The sequence below is a fragment of the Salmo salar genome, chromosome ssa12 (assembly GCF_905237065.1).
Source record: "Salmo salar chromosome ssa12, Ssal_v3.1, whole genome shotgun sequence".
In the NCBI taxonomy this organism is placed as follows: Eukaryota; Metazoa; Chordata; class Actinopteri; order Salmoniformes; family Salmonidae; genus Salmo; species Salmo salar.
The window spans coordinates 84,227,315-84,249,351 of NC_059453.1; the positions used below are offsets into that span (position 1 = coordinate 84,227,315).

The 22,037-nt window shown below is 44.3% G+C and overlaps 3 protein-coding genes across 11 annotated transcripts; 2 read left to right on the forward strand and 1 right to left on the reverse strand.

The window, feature by feature from the left end:
- The first annotated feature begins 86 nt into the window (after positions 1-86).
- On the forward strand, positions 87-7,265 carry LOC106565979 (cytokine-inducible SH2-containing protein). Of its 2 annotated transcripts, none has more exons than XM_014133706.2 (3): positions 87-1,595; positions 5,990-6,150; positions 6,344-7,265. In XM_014133706.2, exons 2-3 carry the CDS (start codon positions 6,036-6,038, stop codon positions 6,838-6,840), a joined length of 612 nt encoding a protein of 203 aa, XP_013989181.1. In that variant the 5' UTR covers positions 87-1,595; positions 5,990-6,035; the 3' UTR covers positions 6,841-7,265. The 2 variants fall into 2 exon arrangements, with proteins under 2 accessions (XP_013989181.1, XP_013989180.1); XM_014133705.2 differs by lacking the exon at positions 87-1,595 and adding an exon at positions 4,235-4,781.
- hemk1 (HemK methyltransferase family member 1) lies at positions 7,222-10,721 on the reverse strand. 3 transcript variants are annotated; one of them, XM_014133704.2, is made up of 11 exons: positions 10,435-10,721; positions 10,099-10,272; positions 9,881-9,972; positions 9,646-9,739; positions 9,288-9,425; positions 9,116-9,180; positions 8,955-9,004; positions 8,728-8,833; positions 8,537-8,632; positions 8,022-8,132; positions 7,222-7,906 (listed from the first exon to the last, which is right to left on the reverse strand). In XM_014133704.2, exons 1-11 carry the CDS (start codon positions 10,513-10,515, stop codon positions 7,840-7,842), a joined length of 1,074 nt encoding a protein of 357 aa, XP_013989179.1. In that variant the 5' UTR covers positions 10,516-10,721; the 3' UTR covers positions 7,222-7,839. The 3 variants fall into 3 exon arrangements, with proteins under 3 accessions (XP_013989179.1, XP_045547822.1, XP_045547821.1); XM_045691866.1 differs by having other exon boundaries at positions 9,881-9,988; positions 10,435-10,457; XM_045691865.1 differs by lacking the exons at positions 8,537-8,632; positions 8,728-8,833; positions 8,955-9,004.
- Positions 10,294-19,280, forward strand: tusc4 (Tumor suppressor candidate 4). Of its 6 annotated transcripts, none has more exons than XM_045690432.1 (12): positions 10,972-11,496; positions 13,019-13,131; positions 14,590-14,681; positions 14,988-15,156; positions 15,265-15,373; positions 15,459-15,595; positions 17,356-17,453; positions 17,599-17,635; positions 17,748-17,841; positions 17,931-18,048; positions 18,249-18,391; positions 18,525-19,280. In XM_045690432.1, the coding sequence occupies exons 2-12, from the start codon at positions 13,054-13,056 to the stop codon at positions 18,611-18,613; spliced, it is 1,164 nt and encodes a 387-aa protein (XP_045546388.1). In that variant the 5' UTR covers positions 10,972-11,496; positions 13,019-13,053; the 3' UTR covers positions 18,614-19,280.
- Positions 19,281-22,037: the final 2,757 nt, after the last annotated feature.

The following is a 22,037-nucleotide window of genomic DNA, read 5'->3' on the forward strand; positions in this document are numbered from 1 at the left end:
ACATAACCCGTAGTATTTAATCTGTTTATGCACACTAGGTAAGACCTGGGGGGACCACCCCCTGTATTTTGGTTAGCGCGCCAGTTGGTGCTAAAGGTTAGGTAAGTAGTGGGAAGGTAGGAGAGGTAGAAGAGGGGACTCTTTAACTTACTTTCTTTTCTTTGGTTCCGTCCAGCCCCTTTTCCCCCACCTTACCGTGTTTAAGGAATAATCAATTCCCTGTAACGGAATTTTTCTCTGTATTTTTCTCTGCCTCTGTCTTCTTTCCCTGCACCTACGATCACATACTTTATTTCACTCCACGGGGAGTTGAGATGTAGCAGGGTGTTGCGTTCCCTCCAAGAGGCATACGTAACATCATGGGAGCTCATCCGGGATTATTAAATTCACAGGACCCCGCTGCTCTGAGCTCTCTGTGATTGAGGCGTGGGGGTAAGGTTGTGAGTTGGGATGACTTGTTTAGTTTACGTGTGTTCAGTAGGCTGCTGTGTACAAAATGGCTGCCTCAGCCTTCTCCAATTTTATTGAAGCGCCCTCGGTTGGTGGGGTTGCATAAAGTAGAGCTTTGCGCCATAGCTGACCATTATGAACTCTCCATCCCTGAGAAAGCCCTAAAGGCTGTGCTTTTGGTGATAGTCAAGGAGGGTTTAGTGAGAACTAATTTTCTCGTTGAAAGATGAGGAGAGGGAGGCTTCAGGAGAGATGGGTAGACCTACCGATGCCAAGTCGGAGGACGGCGTGGAGGAAGGGGTTGCTCGTACCCCCTTTACCTTACCCCGATTTGACCCTTTATCTTCTGCTTCGGGTTGTTCAGACGGGACCTCTAGGCTAAAGGTGAGGCTGGCCCGTTTGGAAATAGAGCTAAAAGATAAAGAGCGCGTTAGACAGCTGGAGTTTGATTTAGAAATTAGGAAAATGGAACTAGAAGCAGACAAGGAGGTGAGGATCCGACCACTGGAGCTAGACGCTGACAACCTGTCCGTCATCAAGCCCACTTCGAAGTGAGTTAAAATATTGCTTTAGTCCCTACATTTCGTGAGTCGGAAGTTGATTCCTATTTCTCTACGTTTGAGCATGTGGCCGCTGCACTGCATAGGCCACTCGCAGTTTGGCCGCTCAAGTTGCAATGTATATTGTCTAGGAATTAGTAGCTGCTCTCTCCCTGGAAGACAGTTTACAGTAAGATAAAGTTACAACTGTTGCGGGCTTATGAGTTGGTGCCTGAAGCTTATAGGCAGGGCTTCAGGAACCACAAAAACCCTCTCACTGTACTTTTGAGTTTGCTAGGGACAAAAAGTCTGTTTAATCACTGGTGTTCAGCCAGCAAAGCTAACACCTTTGCTGATATTCGGGATTTGATGCTGTTGGAGGATTTTAAAAGAAACCTGCCTGATAGACTTGTAGTTCATTTAAATGAACAGAAAGTGGCGACATTGGCCCAGGCATTAGTGTTGGCAGATGAGTACGCTCTGACACACGATTGTGTTTGCAGCTGATTGGTTGGCCCCATCGCTGATTGGAGCTCTGACCCCTCCCTCTCGTCAGGGGAAACGGCTGGCTCTTCAATTACCAACTCCTTCTCCAGCTTGATAAAAGTCAGTGTTGCTTTGTCAGAAAAAGAGCTTATTTTTATGTCCTGTGTTGATTGTTGTGGCGGTCAGTAAAAGTTGTGGATGTTGTTTTGTAGCCCCTCCTTCCGAGGTATGTGTATACCAATAGGACTTAGTGTTTTTGGTTATTGAAATTGTTCACTCAGTATTAGTAATTATTCTGTTTCATTTGTTCTGGGGGAGAAGGGGAAGGCACCTTGGGAGTGTTTAGGCAAGATGCATGCAGGCATACATAACCCGTAGTATTTAATCTGTCTATGCACACTAGGTAAGATGTGGGTGGACCACCCCCTGTATTTTGGTTAGTGAGCCAGTTGGTGCTAAAGCTTTGGTAAGTAGTGGGAAGGTAGGAGAGGGGACTCTTTAACTTATTTTCTTTGCTTTGGTTAGGTCCAGCCCCTTTCCCCCCCCACCTTATCGTGTTTTAAGGAATAATAAATTCCCTGTAACAGTATTTTTCTCTGCCTCTGTCGTCTTTCCCCGCACCTAAGATCACATACTTTTTTTCACTCCACGGGGAGTTGAGATGTAGCAGGGTGTTGTGTTCCCTCCAAGAGGCATATGTTACACACACAGATGGACTGACAAACATGAAAGACCAATGGATGGTCTTACAGATGCCTCAGCCAAATTTCTCTATTGCAAATGTCACATAGACCTACAGAAGAAGCCTGTCCATCTGATGTGTTGTCCATAGGTTTAAAAAAATTCTGGTAACTTTCCCCAAATTCCCATCCCCCCCCGGAAATCCTGGTTAGAGGATTCCTGGATTTCCTGCTTATTCCCTGGTGACTCCAGGAATCTTCCAACCAGTTTTTCTGGAAAACCAGGGCATTTGTGGAATATTACTAGAATTTTGCAACCCTAGTTGTCCATACCTTGCCTGTTGCCACTAAATGTTTGGCATCAAACATGTTTGTAAAAACAGATGATAATGAGAGGAATTCTAAATGAAATGGAGATGTTTTTCAGTATGTTGTCTTTTTCTTATCACTGAAATGATAAGTAAAAAAAAAAACACAAACTGCATGGGACTGATGATGCATGATTACAAGAGAGCCTCTTGTGGCAGCTATTAAAGGACACACAGAGGGGACAGGGAGGACACTGACTAGACTGCTGCACCACTGACTGGCCTGTTGAGGAAGCAAATGACCATCTTTTAACATAAGCACAGATTGTCAACATGCACAGGCAGCCATGCATAAATACCACAGAGCTTAGAGCCTGTTAATTAAGATCGGCAAGGAATTTCTTAATTTAAATAGCGAGTATCCTAATAGCCCACATGCCTTTGAGAGCAGGTTAATTAAAACATCTGACACTTTTTACATGTTTAGACTAACATAAGGTAAAGGCACCCCAAAAATCCATATCTATTGACATATTACACAACATTTCTTCAACAGTGTATTGTCGTTCAATACTGGTCCCCCACACAGTTCCAGTTTAGTACTGCTACGGGCCTGATTCAATCATCAAGCCCTTGATTCATTGAAACAGGTTTATTGGTGCTGGTCAGAGACAAAAGCCTGTACAACAGTGGGTTTCCAGCCAGGTCAGCCCAGCTGGATGACGAATTCAATTACCTTTTCAACAGTTTGTTTCAAAGCTTACCTTACTCTACTGAACAAATCTATCACAAATAACGAGCCATTTCAGTGGCAAATTAATGTTAGGCCACCACACCAGACCTAACATCACATTTGTTTATAAGCAGGGGTGAAAGTAAGGCGGTATGGTCCAGGCAAAATAAAGTGTGGTATGCCATACCAGTTAAAAGGAAGTCAATCACAATTAAAACAAGCCCAAAAAACTATAGGCTATTATACCATTATTTGACATTACTGCATATAAGCCGCATGAATAATTAGCGAATTGACTGGAAATCGGTTGGTATAAGCTCCAAATTGAGTTGTGGTTTGACGAGCAGTGGCGGTTCTAGACCATTTCAACTGGGGGGGCCAAGCTGGGGCCAGTTGTACTGTTAGAGGGGCCAGTTACATTAGACGTTATTGTTGTCATATCGTTCTCTTCACTGCATTAGCAGGCAAAAGACCATGCTCCGCGTTGCCACTGTCTAATAATTACTTCATACTCCACATTTAAGGGGGCCACAAGGGGGTCCAAAATTGTTGTCAGAACCGCTAGTGTTGAGGTGAACACTTACATGTTGTCACGGCGGAGATGAGTGACCGAGACCGTGGCGCGTGGACATCCGTGCAATGGGTCAGTGTCGCTTTAGTTTTTTTTACAATAATTTCCTCCTCCAGGTTAGATGGAGGTCATATTGTATTTCTGTCTCCACTTTTCGTAGGCCAATTATATATGGATCAGACAGCGTTTTTATTGATCTGTTTGTCAGTCAGCAGAGTAGGCTCCCATGTATTTTTTTATAATATAAAAAAAAAGAGTGCACGCACTTGGATATCCCGTACCCGTAAGAAATTAAATCTACGTTCACCCTCTGTTTATACGTATTTTCATCTGACGAATGTCTATATTATTTGGGAAAACCCTATTCGTTTCGGATACCCATTATTCTAGTGACTCAATTCCCCGAATGTGTAGAGGGCTGGCTGCAGGTCTCGTGGGCGGAGATAATCGCACCGATTCTTGGAAAGTGACTAGGGGGAAGGTAGCGGTAAAGTCCGATTCCTGGCAGCGAGCGCAGCAAGACCGAAAGACTGAATTACTATGATGAATTTAGACTCACCAGGAACGAGCAATTATTATTATTTTTTACACTGGCATTCACAGTAACAGATTTCAAATAATAAAATGTGGACACGCTCGGTGGCGGTGCGCATGACGTCAGAAGCTCCGGTGTACTGAACACTTCTCAGAATAGAATCACAGAGTAGAATTCTTGGAATTGGTTCATTTTAAAAGCCGAACCCACACACCCTCCCTCACATGCTAAGAACCCATTTTAGAGACAACACTCATCTGCTACATTTCACATTTATTTTAGTGCTTTTGAATTAGATTATTAGTTTATTCATTTTCGGATGCGTCTCTATTCACTGAACATTTGCGTGAGACATTAATTAGAATAAAATAAGAACATTCCTTTGTATCGACCAGCTATATATTTTCGTAAAAACCGCTGTGGAATTAAACTATTGTGGAATATTGAAGACTCACCATCATGATTCTTTGTGTTCAAGGGTAAGTTCACATTTGTATGTCCCTGTTTGATGTAACATTTCATGCTTTGATGTTGATATTCAAAATCAAATGGCAAAGACAAAAGTAGTGTTTCTCTATAAATTCCATTTAATTCAATAACAATTCCAGGTCATTCTTAGAATTCTGAAATAATTCAATTACTGTCAATTCCAATATTTAAATTCCAAGAACTCAATTCCCAATTAAATATTATCACTAACAATTGCACAAATTCTGTTGTGCAGATAGCCTAGCTATACTGTAAATATAAATATACAAGTTGAAATTTAAAACAAATCCTGCAATACATTTGATACTAGGTTCATTAATTATAATATTACATTCCAAAAATGAAATGTTTTTACAATTCCAATTCAAACAGTCCAAACAGTTTAAATTCTAATCCAATTCAAAATCCATAACTTGAAGATTGTTTAAATTCGAATTGAATTGAACAGATTCTCCTCTTCATGCGTGATTTCAAGAATTTTATTGGAATTTCGAATTAAACTGGAATCGACCCCAACCCTGTTGTGAATTCATATATTATAATACTTCCAATTGTGACAAGTCTAACCCGTTTCTGAGCATCTGAATCAGTTCACACTCAGTCAGTGACACTGCTTGATGTCAGGGGTCTTTGTCTGGCCAATGTTACAAGGAAGGGAGCCATCTGAGATTTAATGTTGAGATTTGAGGTCTTGTAAAGCCACCACTCCCAAATGATGAGCTTTGTTCTAGCAAAACATTTTACCCCCCCAAAAAACATTAAGGCCAAGGGTGGACTGGCCATCTTACATTTCAGACAAATGCCAGATGGGCTGGTCCATTTTCAGCCCATTGGGCCTGTCTAACTTGGTTTTTTTTGTGTGCAAAATGACAATTACTTGACTAATAATGGGGGCCTCAGGGGGAAAAAATGGTCCAGTGAGGGGTCCTGGAGGGGAAAAAAAATGGTCCGGTGAGGGGTCCTGGAGGGGGGAAAAATGGTGCAGTGAGGGGGCCTCGAGGGAAAAAATTGCCCGGTGTGTTAGCAATGCCAGGGCAGATTTCTGGTTTCAGTCCGCCCCTTGATTAATTAGCCTATGACAATATTAGGACTTATCCTTTAACAGGATAGTGGGTAATGTAATGAAAGATTCACCTGGTTGTTCCCTACTGTCTCCTACACTTGTCCTGTGCTCATTGTTGTAGTCTCTTGTTTACAGCCCCAGACCACTGCTGTCTGGCAGCCCCACAGAGGGCCCCGTGGGCATGCGGACAGGGAGCATCTCCTCACCTCACTGCCTTCACAGCACCCCTCCACAGTGGGACCCCACGAATGACCTGCGCACCATCGCCAAAAACTTCTTCTACCTTGATACCTCAGGTAATGCAAATTGAATATTCAAACTGTAAACTCCATCCAACAGGCTCCCTAAACCCCTGTTATGGATTTAATGTTTTTGGTAACAAGAGCTACTTGCGTTTCAATTCATCCAGCCGACTGCTTACTCCAGGATTATTACTAAAATCTAAACCATTGAATAAGTGAATAAACTTTGACCTCTCTCTCTCTGCAGGCTGGTACTGGGGAGCCATCACAGCAGGTCAGGCCCATGCAGCTCTCCAGGCAGCGTCAGAGGGGGCCTTTCTGATTCGAGACAGCAGCCATCCCCTGTACATGCTGACCCTGTCTGTTAGGACTGCCCGTGGCCCCACCAGCATACGCATCCAGTACAGTGGAGCCCGGTTTCTGCTAGACTCCAGCTCGCCAGCCCGACCCAGCCTTTTGTCCTTTCCTGACGTGCCTAGCATGGTGCAGTACTACGTAGGACCAACGAGGAAGGTGCAGAAGGGCAAGGTGGAGGAGACTCATGGCGCCCAGCCCGCCCAGAGGACAGTTCAGGAGAGCACAGTAGTGCTGAAGCTCAAGCGGGCCCTGCACAAGCCCCAGGCCTTCCCCTCCCTCCAGCACCTCACACGCCTCACCATCAACCGCAGCACAGGCTGTCCGGACCAGCTGCCACTGCCACGCCCACTGGTGCGCTACCTGCAGGACTACCCCTTCCATGTATGAGGGTCCTCTGGTGCTGAATTAAATGAAACAGTTCAACTAAACCTTGAGGAGCGCTGTCAGTAAGAGGTCCCTGGCAGCTGGAAACAACATCACTGCACTGGCAACTAATGGAGCCACGTCAGACATAAGGTTGGTCATGAGACCATGTTTGGGAAAGAACCTTCTAGAAAATGGTGCCTGGTTTTGGATTTGTCAGAGGGAAGTGGGGTTCTGTGTACCACCCCAATTCACAGAGGTGATTCACTGGAAAACACATGGTGCATCCTCGTGCTATGAGGGATAGAGGTTTTCTTTCTGTTTCTGAGCAGTGAATTGTTTTTCAGTCAGATGTAAATTGTTGAATTTTTTGTTTAGTCAACATTGTCATTTTTTTACCCCCAACACTGTACATATCCCTTTTTTTATTAAAACAATATTCAACATGAGTTATACTGCTCCTGTCTTCAATGTCCAGTTGTCTTTTGGTGGGTCAAATGCCACAGAGCTTTATAGCCTACATCCACAGAAGAAAAAAAATGGGTTGCATGGGCAGTGTGCCCAATCTCAGTTATCTGAAGCTATCTTTATAACAGAGATTAAACCCCCCTCGGGTAAGTGTGTACACAGCAGAATCGACGAGGCAGTATAGGCTGGATTCAATGTGCTTTTGTGTAAGAGTGAATCTGAGTCAGCAGCCAAGTCAGCGGGGAGGGCGAATCCCTTGATTCGTAGAACTACTGAATGCCTTCTGGGAGGGTGAAATTCTGAGAGGGAGGGTTCTAAGAAAAGCCTCTCAGTAATTACCTTCAGCCTACTCCTCGCTCTGTCACCCTCCTTTATTGCCACACAAACACACATTAGCACCTACAATGTCCTCAGGTATAAATGTAGCCCATTTATGCGTGTTTGTGAATTTCTACACTATTTGAGATCAGTAGTGTGTACTGTACGTGGCAGATAGATGGTGGGTGTTGAGGCTGTAGCAGGCTGGTCTGAAGCCAGTGAAACAGGATCCATATCTCACACATTCTCAATGCTGGTCCTATCTGTGTTGCACTTCTTTTTTTGAAGGATGCAGAAACGAGGCCTATAAGGGACAGAGAGAATATGAATCGGGCGTTCAATATTAATACATTTCTTGATCGAAGATTTTGTAAATGGAGTTATTTAACAAAGATATAGCAATCTGATTTACTCCTGACCTGTCAGTGATGTCACGATGCGTGTGCAAGTAGTGTAACCCTTCAACACTTTCCTCTACCCACTGCTGGATGAGATGTGGATGACGTGGGTCTACTTCCAAGTATACACGACTGCAAGACAGGAAGAAATGAAAACACAGTGAAGTGAAACTTCTCAAACCATTGAAAAACAGAGATCAAAGTGGTGAGATCTGCTTTACAATAGATCCAACAGAGTGACTAGACAGAAAGCTTCTTCGTGTGCGCCACAAAACGGTACACCTAAAATAATATTGGCCTACTGTGACTATTCCCTTAAAAACAAACACTGTGGCCTGCATAAACACTTCCAATACAATTTGGGGCTCCAGAACTGACTTGAGTTTCACCATAAGGATAAGATGAGAGGTAAGGTCACTAGGAACAATGGGGGGAGGGATATTATACAGATAGCAATGATACATTCATATTGACCAATTTCAAGGGTGTGATTTTATGTTATGTTCTAGATGCAGAAAATACACCCAGTGCCTTACCCATCGTTTGATAAGAGCTTTGGAGCCAGAGTCAGAATGTGTCTTATCACCTGCATGCCATCTTTCCCCCCATCCAGAGCAGCATGGTCCTCAAACCTGAGGATGTCAGCACAGAACACTGGAGTTCATATACCTCCATTTGAACTCTAAGTGTGCGTGCGTTTGTGTGTGCGTGCGACTGCTCATCTCACCTGAGGATTTCAGGTTCAAGTGATGTCATATCCTCTGAGAACAGGTACGGAGGGTTGCTGACCAAAGCGGAGACTGGACTGCACATGCTCACAATTATGTTTGCATCTAGAACATAACATAAAATCACACCCTTGAAATTGGCAAATATGAATGTAACATCTGTATGGTTTATCTTCCTTTACCGATTTTATAATATCCCTCCCCCCATCATTCCTATTGACCTTACCTCTCATCACATCCATATGGTGAACCTCAAGTCGGTCTTGGAACCCCAAACTGTAACATACAGCCAATCAGGTTTGCACATATTCACAAAACATTAATTAATGTCGCTAATCAAAATCAGCTAATCAAAGTAAAATTGATATCCTGTGTTTTCATGATTACCTGTGTGAGTTCTCTCTCGTCAGATCCACAGCATCCTTGTTTTTATCTAAAGCAATAGCTCTGAGCTGGGAGAGAGAAACTAAAATAGCAGTGTTGTTCGAGTGAAGGGGCTCAGAGATCAAGGAACATGATTTGAAAGAAAGGGAGAAAGTAAAAGAGCGGGAGAGCACACCTGTGGGAGGCTCTTAAGTAGACTGAGGGAGATGGCACCAGAGCCACAACCCACTTCCAGGCACCTGAAACTGGTCTCCTCACTTAATCCAGTCCCCTGCTTCATCTGGAGATCTGTAAGCACTAGGCCAACCAGCTCCTACACAACACACACACACACACACACACACACACACACACACAGCTTGACAGAAGGTCATGTCTCTGCAATGGAAATTCTGACGACAGTCACAGAATGAAATATGTAAATGCACTCTTATCACAAGAGACTATGGTCCCTTGTATTTCAAACAACTTGTTTTATAGTATGTGTGTAAGTGACTTGCCTAGTTAAATAAAGGTTAAATAAAAAAGTGTACCTCAGTTTCAGGTCGGGGGATAAACACGGGAGGTCTCATCTTCAGTGTCAGATCTCTGAAGTCCCACTCTTCAATCACATACTGCACTGGCATTCTGAACACACAGCACATTTCACATGTTCACGCAATGTAGGCTACACTTTCCAATGAAATTCTTAGCCTTTCACAGAGACAGAAGAATAGGTCAAGTGCACTGTCACTGACTATAGCACGTTTAGACTAAGCTTGTATGTACCTGGTGAGACGTCTGGTACAGAGCTCCCATGTCTGCTCTGTCTGTTCTTGTGTCAGGAATTCAGCCAGCCTGTCCTGTCCAATGCCCTCTAACTGTGAGGGGAAGAGCCTGAGGGTTAGATGATTCCTTCAGTGGGAGACCGATAGACTGACAAGGATACAAGCTGGAAAGGTGAACAAACGATTTGCAAGGATCATATTTTGGGTTCAGAAACTCACTGTTTTAGCACCAAGCAAATGTGCAATGATGTACTGGCTGGAGAGATGTGGCTCTGAGACACCTCTTTGCTGGAAATGGCCTGTCCATAACCTGACAGCTTGCTCCACCGTGAGCCTGCTAGCTGTAGGTAAGGCTGGGACGCATTCAGCCACACACGGAGACGTGCACAGCCACTGGAGGAAGGGAGAGAGCGAGACGGCGATAGAGAGAATATTATGAGGATATATTACGAGGCTTCATTCAATAATTAATTCCAGCTATGGTTATACTGTAAACAACGCACGTTGCTTGCAATCCACGTGCAACACTTTATAGGAAAGGTCATCTTAATTTACCTTGTGTCCAATAAATCCGTCTTTAAGTGGTTTAAAGCAGTTATAAACCTCGTTCAATCGTCTTCGTAATCGTATCCACATGGTATTCCACTTTCTCTTGACACAAGACCAACACGTGAAGCAGTTGACATAAAGAAGGTAAAAAATGTAGCTAATGTGAAATTCCAATATAAGCGTTTGACTATATTAATGAATATTGTGTAAAACCAGCTGAATGTGGTCTAAGTAAGTTGACTGTACTAACTATTAAATACAAAAGAACCAACAATTTAAATCATTCATTAGGGGTATTCACTTCCGGGCATCATTCCTTTTTTCAGAATAAAAGTGCATCAGATTAATATATAAATCTTCCACATTTTTAAGAAGCAAATTGCAGTACATGCTTCAAATTAATTCATACTGGATCTACATATATTTAACATTTACTATAAAGATTTAATTTCCCAAATCTGACATCCATCAACTTGTTTGGCGTGTCCTGGAACGTACCCATCCGTAAAGCGCAGTACGGGTAAATTATGTTCGGGAACTCCACCATGTTTCATCGATAGCGCAAGGTTGTTGTTAGCCATATAGCTAGCTAGCATACCACTTGTTCGATTGTATTTACGCTGTGGTATATTTTTTGCATGACATTTACACAGATTGGTCGTCAATTGCAAGGAAATACAAGAGGATCCAGTTGTATGTTTCCACATTAGCCAGAGAGCTAAGTTAGCTGGACTAGCTAGCTAGGGTAGACTGTCAACAACAACCCTTCCCTGCTCTGTTAGGAATTAGGAGTCATAGCTACTACCTAGCTACAGTAACAAGAGTGACTTACAACCACTAGATACACAGCTACTGTAGGTCTTCTTCAAAAATATTTATCTTCAATTGAGCATTCACATTGTCTGAGAACTGAGTAAGAGATTGACGCAGTTGGAGTTGCTTTCTTTCTTTATTATACTACCTGAAGTTTAAAGTCCTTTTTACAACGTCTTCATGGGGATGAGTCGAATAGAGTGTATATTTTTTAGTGAGTTTCACCCCACACTGGGACCAAAGATTACTTATCAGGTAGGTGTACAGTACAGTATATGTTTTGACAGTTTTTGCAACGAGTGTCAAGCTAACTTTCTAATCAAATCGCATTTTATTTGTCACATGCTTCGTAGACAACCTGGCGGGTAGACTAACAGTGAACTGCCTACCTTACGGGTCCTTTTCCAACAGTTAAAGATGAGATCAAAAATAGAAATAGTGACCTAGTGAATAACGAGTAAATATAACATGGCTATATACAGTGGTGTAAAAATACATTAATGTACTACTTAAGTAGTTTTTTTTTTGTGGTATCTGTACTTTACTATTTATATTTTTGACAACTTTTACTTTGCTACATTCCTTGACAAAATAGTGTTCTTTTTACTCCATACATTTTCCCTGACACCCAAAAGTACTCGTTACATTTTGAATGCTTAGCAGGACAGGAAAATTGTCAAATTCACACACTTATCAAGAGAACAACCCTGGTCATCCCTACTGCCCCTGATCTGGCAGACTCACAAAACAATGCTTGGTTTGTAAATGATGTCTGAGTCCTGGAGGGTCCCCTGGCTATCGATAAATAAGTAAAAAACTAAAACGGTGCCCTCAGGTTTGCTTAATATAAGGAATTAGTCATTATTTATGCTTGTACTTTTAATACTTAAGTATATTTAAAACCAAATTCTTTTAGACTTTTACTCAAGTAGTATTTTACCGGGTAACTCACTTTTACTTGAGTAATTTTCTATTAAGGTATATTTAGTTTTACTCAAGTATGACAATTGGATACTTTTTCCACAACTGGCTATATATAGGGTTTAGAAAATAACATGGCTTTTCAGGGAGTACCAGTACTAAATCAATGTGCAGAGGCACAAAGTAATTGAGGTACCTATGTACTGTACTGTACATACAATGCATTCGTAAAGTATTCAGAACACTTGACTTTTAACACATTTTGTTATGTTACAGCCTTATTCTAAAATGGATTATTAACTGGGTGGTTCCAGCCCTGAATGCTGATTGGCTGACAGCTGTGGTATATCAGACCGTATACCACGGGTGTGACGCAACATTTATTTTTACTGCTCTAATCTAACGAAGCAAGTCAGTTAAGAACAAATTCTTATTTACAATGACGGCCTACCAAAAGCAAAAGGCCTCCTGCAGGGACAGGGGCTGGGATTAAAATATATATATATATATATATATTCTCCACCGATTTCTCAGTTTGGCTGGGCGGCCAGCTCTAGGGAGAGTCTTGGTGGTTCCAAACTTCTTCCATTTAAGAATGAAGGAGGCCAGTGTGTTCTTGGGAACCTTCAATGCTGCAGAAATGTTTTGGTACCCTTCCCCAGATCTGTGCCTCAACATGACCCTGTCTCGTAGCGCTATGTACAATTCCTTCGACCTCATGGTCGTAGCGCTATGTACAATTCCTTCGACCTCATGGTCGTGGCGCTATGTACAATTCCTTCGACCTCATGGTCGTAGCGCTATGTACAATGCCTTCGACCTCATGGCTTGGGTTTTACTCCGATATTTACCACAGGTGGATTCCAGTCACGTTGTATAATCGTCTCAAGGATGATCAATGGAAACAGGATGCACCTGAGCTCAATTTCGAGTCTCATACCAAAGGGTCTCAGTACTTATGTAAATAAGGTATTTCTGTTTTTTATTTTTAATACATTTGAAAACGTTTCGAAAAACCTGTTTTCGCTTTGTCGTTATGGGGTATTGTGTGTAGATTGATGAGTACATTTATTTATTGAATCCATTTTAGAATAAGGCTTTAACGTAACAAATGTGGAAAAAGTTAAGGGGTCTGAATACTTTCCGAATGCACTGTATAGGTAGAGGTTAAGTGACTATCAGCAGCTTATGTGGTGAGTATGAAAGTGTGAGTGTGTGCGTTGCATCAGTTTACGTGTGTGTGTCGGGGGTGTCAGTAAGTGTGTGTGGTCACTGCTAAAGAGTTAGTGCCAAAAAAGGTAAATGCAAGTAGTCCGGGTAGCCCTTTGATTAGCTGTTTAACAGTCTTATTGGTTGGGGGTAGAAGCTGTTCAGGGTCCTGTTGGTTCCACACTTGGTGGATTGGTACTGCTTGCTGTGTGGTAGCAGAGAGAACAGCCTGTGGCTTGGGAGGATGGAGTCTTTGACACTTTTTTGGGCCTTCCTCTGACATCGCCTGGTATAGAGGTCCTGGATGGCACGAATCTCAGCCCCAGTAATGTACTGGGCCGTACGCACTACTCTGTAGTGCCTTGCGGTCGGATGCCAAGCAGTTGCCATACTGGTGATGCAGTCAGTCAAGATGCTCTTGATGGTGCAGCTGTAGAACTTTTTGAGGATCTGAGGGCCCATGCCAAATAATTTCAGTCTCCTGAGCGGGAAGTGGCATTGTTCCCTCTTCACAACTGTGTTGGTGTGTCTGGACCATGATAGACCCTTAGTGATGTGGACACCGAGGAACTTGAAGCTCTCCTCCCGCTCCACTACAGCCCTGTCGATGTGGATGGGAGAGTCCCGTCCGTTTCCTGTAGTCCACGATCAGCTCCTTTGTCTTACTGACGTTGAGGTAGAGGTTGTTGTCCTGGAACCACACTGCCAGGTCACTGACCTCCTCCCTATAACCTGTCTCATTGTTGTCGGTAATCAGGACTACCACCGTCGTGTTGTCGGCAAACTTAGTGATGTTGTCGGCAAACTTAGTGATGTTGTCGGCAAACTTAGTGATGATGTTGGAGTTGTGCGTGGCCACGCAGTTGTGGGTGAACGGAATACAGGAAGGGACTAAGCATGCACCTCTGAGGGGCCCCCGTGTTGAGGGTCAGCATGGCTGTGTTATTGCCTATCCTCACCACCTGCGGGCGGGCTGTCAGGAAGTCCAGGATGCAGTTTCAGAGGGAGGTGTTCAGTCCCAGAGTCCTTAGCTTAGTGATGAGCTTCGAGGGCACAGTGGTGTTGAATGCTGAGCTGTAGTCAATGAACAGCATTCTCACATACTGTAGGTGTTCCTTTTGTCCAGGTGGGAGAGGGCAATAAAGACTGTGTCATCTGTGGATCTTTTGGGGCTGTGTTCTATCTTTTCCCATCTTTGTATTGTGTTCTATCCTCCAGGTTCCAGAGGAGTACATATCCCGGGAGCTCTTTGACACAGTACAGGTGTACATCATTACCAAACCAGAACTGCAGAACAAACTCATAACTGTGTACGTACACTTGGGAATTTACATTAGGATATTTTTATTCATGGTCCAATTTAACAACAGGTCTTATTTTTTTCTCTTGTGTCTGTTACTTGAACTATGTGAAGAATTTATTTGGGCTGCAATTTCTTCCTTTCCTGTGGCGGCCCTCATAAGAGCCAGTTTCATCATAGTGCTTGATGGTTTTTGCAACTGCACATTTTCCGAATTGACTGACCTTCATGTCTTAAAGTACTGATGGACTGTCATTTCTCTTCGCTTATTTGAGTGGTTCTTGCCATAATATGGACTTGTCTTTGATTGATGTAGAACGGCCATGGGGAAGAAGTTAATTGGTTGTCCGGTGTGCATCGAGCACAAGAAGTACAGCCGTAATGCTCTGCTCTTTAACCTGGGCCTTGTATGCGATGCAAGGACCAAGACCTGTGCCCTTGAGCCGATTGTCAAGAAGCTGTCAGGGTACCTCACAACGCTGGAGGTAAAAGGATCTCCCTAGAGGCTGGTGCTCTTTTTGAAAACATCACAAGATCTGAATGTCTTATGGGATATACAGGTCATAGTGTTAATATTTCTCTTTATTTTGCAGCTGGAGAGTGGGTTCATATCGAACGAGGAGAGCAAACAGAAACTGCTACCTATTATGTCCACGTTGTTAGAGGAGCTAAATGCTACCGGAGCCTGTACCTTACCCATCGGTATGTGTGCATTTGTACTCAGCAATGTGTCAGACAGTCTTTTCTCTTTCTCTCACACACCATTCGTTCCCTCCCTCTTATTTAGATGAGTCCAATACAATCAACCTGAAGTTGATTGAGCAGCGCAGGGACCCTCTGATCGTGCAGGAGTATGACGTGCCTGTCTTCACTCAGTGCAAAGACCACTTCATCAAATCCCAGTGGGATCTCACCACTCAACAGGTAGGTCTTTCCGCCACACCGACAGTGGCTCACACAGATAGACCCACGCCTCATCCATATCGGAAGCAGTGTGGCTGACAAGCAGTGTGGCTACAGTGTGGCTGACATCCCATCAAGGGTTTCAGAGAAACAATGATTTGTCTATACAGTACCAGTCAAAAGTTTGGACACATCTACTCATTCAAGGGTTGTTCTTAATTTGTACTATTTTCTACATTGTAGAATAATAGTGAAGACATCAACACTAGGAAATAACACATATGGAATCATGTAGTAACCACAAAAAGTGTTAAACAAATCCAAATAGATTTTATATTTGAGATTATTCAAATAGCCACCCTTTGCCTTGATGACAGCTTTGCACACTCTTTGCATTCTCTCAACCAGCTTCATCTGGAATGCTTTTCCAACAGTCTTGAAGGAGTTCTCACATATGCTGAGCACTTGTTGGCTGCTTTTCCTTCACTCTGCGGTCCAACTCATCCCAAACCATCTCAGTTGGGTTGAGGATGGGTGATTGTGGAGGCCAGGTCATCTGATGCAGCACTCCATCACTCTCCTTCTTGGTCAAATAGCTCTTACGCAGCCCGGAGATGTGTTTGGTCATTGTCCTGTTGAAAAACAAATGATAGTCCCACTAAGTGCAAACCAGATGGGATGGTGTATCGCTACAGAATGCTGTGGTAGCCATGCTGGTTAAGTGTGCCTTGAATTCTAAATAAATCACCAACAGTGTCACCAGCAAAGCACCATCACACCTCCTCCATGCTTCACGGTGGGAACCACACATGCTGAGATCCTCCATTTACCTACTCTGCGTCTCACAAAGACACAGAGGTTGGAACCAAAAATCTCAAATTTGGACTCAGACCAACGGACAGATTTCCACCGGTCTAATGTCCATTGCTTGTGTTTCTTGGCCCAAGCAAGTCACTTCTTCTTATTGGTGTCCTTTAGTAGTGGTTTCTTTGCAGCAATTTGACCATGAAGGCCTGATTCACACAGTCTCCTCTGAACAGTTGATGTTGAGATGTGTCTGTTACTTAAACTCTTTGAAGCATTTATTTGGGCTGCAATCTGAGGTGCAGTAAACTCTAATGAACTTATCCTCTGCATCAGAGGTAACTCTGGGTCTTCCTTTCCTGTGGCGGTCCTCATGAGAGCCAGTTTCATCCTAGAGCTTGATGGTTTTTGGGACTGCACTTAAAGAAACTTGACTGACATTCATGTCTTAAAGTAATGATGGACTGTCGTATCTCTTTGCTTATGTAAGCTGTTCTTGCCATAATATGGACCCCTTTTATCTGTATACCACCCCTACCTTGTCACAACACAACTGATTGGCTCAAATGCATTAAAAGGAAGGAAATTCCACAAATTAACTTTTAACAAGGCACACCTGTTAATTGAAATGCAATCCAGGTGACTACCTCATGAAGCTGGTTGAGAGAATGCCAAGAGTGTGCAAAGCTGTCATCAAGGCAAAGGGTGGCTACTTTCAAGAATCTCAAATGTAAAATATATTTAGATTTGTTTAACACTTTTTTTTGATTACTACATGATTCCATATGTGTTATTTCATAGTTTTGATGTCTTCACTATTATTCTACAATGTAGAAAATAGTACAAATAAAGAAAAACCCTTGAATTAGTAGGTGTGTCCAAATTTTGGACCAGTACTGTGCGATGTCATCATGCACCTGTCTCAGATTAAAGCGCTGATGAAAATGATGTCAGAAATGTGTTGAATTCTGTTGTAGATCCTGGCCTACATTGATGGGTTCAGGCATATCCAGAAGATATCTGCAGAAGCGGATGTTGAACTTAATCTAGTCCGGATCGCCGTACAGAATTTACTGTGAGTGCTGTAAAACTGGTAATATGAAGCAACAGATAATGAACCCATTGGAATAGATTCAAAGAGAACATTCTTTATGATGAAACATGCAACATTTACCTATGAAACCATGGAATAGATTCTAAGATAACATTCTTTTTTACAGGTATTATGGTGTTGTAACCTTGGTATCAATATTTCAGGTAATGAAACCCTCAGTAACAATACCGTCTTTACATAATGTCTTCTTCATCTGAAATGTGGTGTGTGTGTGTGTACAGTCCTGCTTACACACTGTATGTTGTGTCTCTCCAGTACTCCAATGTGTACTGCACAACCCCTACAGTCCAAAGCCTGATAGATGACAGGTCCATTCAGGAGGAGTGTCTCAACTATGTCACCAAGAAAGGTAACAGCCAGTTTGGAAAGTTGTAGTCAGAACGAGTTAGAATTTGTTACAGTCAGTGTATGATAAGTTCTGCTGTCTGTGTGCTTCAGGACAGAAGAGAGCCTGTTTAAGGGATGTGTTCCAGCTGTACTGTGGTCTGACTCCAGGCACCACAGTTCGCGACCTTTGCTCCCGCTACTCACAGCAGCTGCAGAGGGTAGATGAGAGGTGAGTTACCAATCATCCATGTTGACTCATGATGTTTATGTGGTTGACATGGACCTCAATGTCCATATTTATTTATTTGTTTATTTGTCAGGGACCATGTACAACATGCCATTGCACCAGATTTAGCTAGATAGCTAATCTTCATCTACGCGGAGAAGTGTAGAGAATAGTGTTGTTTATATCATGTGGTGCTCAAACAGGAGGCTGATCCAGTATGGACTGATGAAGGCTCTCATTCGCCGTCTGCAGAAGTATCCTGTTAAGGTGACACGAGACGAGAGGAGCCGCCCACCACGCCTTTACACTGGTTGCCATAGTTACGACGAAATCTGCTGCAAGACGGGTAGGTTAAGACGTTTATGATGACACATTGCTGGTTTTATAGTGATGACAAATGTGTTTAGGAAGATTAATAATTACAGCGGGCTGGATAAGTATTTTGAGAAATCGTTCTATACTCTAATCTCTCATGGCAGCGCCTTTCCCTGTATTTGCAGGAATGAGCTACAAAGAGCTGGACGAGCGCTTGGAGAATGACCCCAACATAATTGTGTGCTGGAAGTGATACCCTGGCTTAATCAGCAACCACACTCACTTTGATAGAGAAAGCCATCTCTCTAACAAAGACAGACACGAGGTCCGATTGTACTGAAACAGAGGCCTCCTGCTCGTCTCTCATCTGACCCACACAACTGCCTGCTGTCCAGGAGACACAATGTGGATCAATCTCGGCCAAAGATGCCTTAAACTGACTTTTCTATCGTTGTTGTCTGTGGACTTCATCTGAAATGTTCTGGAAATTATCTGTGCATTCAAAGGCTGAGACATGTAGGAATTTTTATACTAGTAGTATGTCACCAATGTCACTTGTTATCATTCTCAGGTTTTTCCATCCAGACTTTGAATCAATAATTGTGGGATAGTTTCATTCAGAACAATGAATGGAATCATTTAAAAAGACCACAAAAATTAGGAATGTGGCAGGTAGCCTAGCGGCTAAGAGCATTGTGCCAGTTCAGCAAACATTCGCTAGTTCAAACTCTTGCGCCGACTAGGTTAAAAATCTGTTGATGTTCCCTTGAGCAAGGCACTTAACCGTAATTGCTCCTGTAAGTCGCTCTGTATAAGAACGTCTGCTAAATGACTCAAATGTAAAATGTGCTTATTAATGTACCGAAAAATGATAATACCAACTCCTTACAATAATAAAGATGCTTTGTCGATTTGAATGACCCATTGTCTGACTGTGTTTATCTTGCTCACGTCATTTACAGTGCCTTCAGAAAGTATTTATACCCCTTGACTTATTCCACATGTTGTATTACAGCCTGAATTCAAAATAGATTGAATTGATTTTGTTTCTCACCCATCTACACAGTTTTTTTCAATAAATTTGCTAACATTTCCAAAAACATGTTTTCACTCACATTATGATGCTCTTAACCCCATAATGTGAGTGAAAACATGTTTTTGGAAATGTTAGCTAACTTATTGTAAATTAAATGCAGAAATACAGTCTCTCATTTACAGAAGTATTCACACCCCTGATCTCAATACATGTTAGAATCACCTTTGGCAGTGATTACAGCTGTGTCTTTCTGGGTAAGTCTCTATGAGCTTTGCACACCTGGATTGTAGAATATTTGCACATGCTTAAAAAAATTCTTCAAGCTCTGTCACGTTGGTTGTTGATCATTGCTAGACAGCCATTTTCAAGTCTTGCCATAGGATTAAGATAATTTAAGTCAAAACTGTAACTAAGCCACTCAGGATCATTCAATGTTGTCTTGGTAAGCAACTCCAGTGTATATTTGGCCTTGTGTTTTAGGTTATTTTCCAGCTGAAAGGTGAATTTGTCTCCCAGTGTCACGACCGTCTAGGACCAGTGGAGATGTGGAATCAGGAGCAGGAGACAGAGGGCCGGAGCAACTATGTTTTAATAATAATAGTAACACGCAATAGCCGTAGGGCACCAGGCGCGTGGCGAAGTCTGCCAGGGGAAAACACCTTCCCAAAATAAGCGCACTGGAAAAAAAAGCGCACGGGGCGCAGCCCGGCAATATAATAGACAATAACAGTTTACAATCACAACTGTCCTGAGTGGACAATAAACAGTCCCGCACGAGAACCCCAACTGAAAATACACACTAAATAACCCCCCACTAATGACAAACACAAAACAGGTGCGAGATAGACAGACAAAACCAAAAGACACAGAAACAACGATCGGTGGCAGCTAATAGGTCAGCGACGACGACCGCTGAGCGCCGCCCGACCGAGGAGGGGCGCCACCTTCGTTAGATACTGTGACAGTACCCCTCCCCTCGCGCGCCGACGCCGGCCTCGGGGACGGCCCGGAGGGCGAGGCGCCGGCCGATCCGGACGGCGACGGTGGAATTCTTGTAGCATAGGTGGATCTAGAATGTCCGCCGCCGGAACCCAGCACCTCTCCTCCGGACCGTACCCCTCCCAGTCCACGAGGTACTGCAGGCCCCCGACCCGACGTCGGGAGTCCAGGATGGCTCGGACTGTGTACGCCGGGGACCCCCGATGTCCAGGGGGGGCGAGGGGACCTCCAGCACCTCATCGTCCTGCAGTGGACCAGCTACCACCGGCCTGAGGAGAGACACATGAAACGAGGGGTTAATACGGTAATATGAAGGGAGTTGTAACCTGTAACACACCTCGTTTATCCTCCTCAGGACTTTGAACGGCCCCACAAACCGCGGACCCAGCTTCCGGCAGGGCAGGCGGAGAGGCAGGTTCCGGGTCGAGAGCCAGACTCTGTCCCCCGGATTATACACTGGCGGTCAGCGCTCTCCTTGTGACGTTCACCAGCCCTCCTTAGGCACTCCTGGACACCATTCCAGGTCTCCTGAGAGAGCTTCACCCATGCCTCCACCGCAGGAGCCTCCGTCTGGCTCTGTTGCCATGGCACCAGGACCGGCTGATACCCCAATACCACCTGGACGGGTGATAGGTTGGTAGAGGAGTGGCGCTGAGAGTTCTGGGCCATCTCGGCCCATGGCACGAACTGCGCCCACTCCCCTGGCCGGTCCCGGCAATACGACCGCAGGAACCTGCCCACATCCTGGTTAATGCGCTCCACCTGCCCATTACTCTCGGGGTGGAACCCCGAGGTCAAGCTGACCGAGACCCCCAGCCTCTCCATAAACGATCTCCACACCCTGGACGTGAACTGGGGACCCCGATCAGATACGATGTCCTCGGGCACCCCATAGTGCCGGAAGACATGGGTGAACAGGGCCTCCGCGGTCTGCAGGGCCGTAGGAAGACCGGGCAAAGGGAGCAGACGGCAGGACTTAGAGAACCTGTCCACAACGACCAGGATCGCCGTATTCCCCTGGGACGGCGGGAGATCCGTGAGGAAATCCACCGAGAGGTGAGACCAAGGCCGCTGTGGAACGGGGAGGGGCTGTAATTTCCCTCGAGGCAGGTGCCTAGGAGCCTTGCACTGAGTGCATACCGAACAGGAAGAGACATAACGCCGAACATCCTCAGCCAAGGTGGGCCACCAGTACCTTCCCTTCAGGCCCCGCACTGTCCGTTCCACCCCAGGATGACCCGAGGAGGGTAGAGTGTGGGACCATCGGATCAGGCGATCGCGAACACCAAGCGGAACGTATTTCAGGCCCACGGGACATTGAGGAGGAGTGGGTTCTGACCGACCCGCCCGCTCGATGTCCGCATCCACCTCCCAGACCACCGGTGCCACCAGACAAGAGGCGGGGAGTATGGGAGTAGGATCGATGGTCCGCTCCTCGGTGTCGTAGAGACGCGACAGTGCGTCAGCCTTCCGGTTCCGGGAACCTGGAATGTACGAGAGGGTAAAGTGAAACCTCGTAAAAAACATGGCCCACCTTGCCTGACGGGGATTAAGCCTCCTCGCTGCCCGAATATACTCCAGGTTACGGTGGTCGGTCCAGATGAGAAAAGGGTGACGTGCCCCCTCAAGTCAATGTCTCCAC

What these genes read in the sequence shown, in the direction of transcription:
- LOC106565979 (XM_014133705.2), top strand. Translation starts at nt 4,762, where the DNA reads ATGATTCTTTGTGTTCAAGG. An exon ending in ATGATTCTTTGTGTTCAAGG is followed by an intron (nt 4,782 to 5,989) that starts GTAAGTTCACAT and finishes TCTTGTTTACAG; the next exon opens with CCCCAGACCACTGCTGTCTG. An exon ending in CTTCTACCTTGATACCTCAG is followed by an intron (nt 6,151 to 6,343) that starts GTAATGCAAATT and finishes CTCTCTCTGCAG; the next exon opens with GCTGGTACTGGGGAGCCATC.
- tusc4 (XM_045690432.1), top strand. Translation starts at nt 13,054, where the DNA reads ATGATCAATGGAAACAGGATGCACCTGAGCTCAATTTCGAGTCTCATA. An exon ending in CAGAACAAACTCATAACTGT is followed by an intron (nt 14,682 to 14,987) that starts GTACGTACACTT and finishes TGATTGATGTAG; the next exon opens with AACGGCCATGGGGAAGAAGT. An exon ending in ATCGCCGTACAGAATTTACT is followed by an intron (nt 17,454 to 17,598) that starts GTGAGTGCTGTA and finishes TCTTTTTTACAG; the next exon opens with GTATTATGGTGTTGTAACCT.
- hemk1 (XM_014133704.2), bottom strand. Translation starts at nt 10,515, where the DNA reads ATGTGGATACGATTACGAAGACGATTGAACGAGGTTTATAACTGCTTT. An exon ending in TCCCCCGACCTGAAACTGAG is followed by an intron (nt 9,426 to 9,645) that starts GTACACTTTTTT and finishes TGTGTTGTGTAG; the next exon opens with GAGCTGGTTGGCCTAGTGCT. An exon ending in CCATATGGATGTGATGAGAG is followed by an intron (nt 8,834 to 8,954) that starts GTAAGGTCAATA and finishes GTTATGTTCTAG; the next exon opens with ATGCAAACATAATTGTGAGC.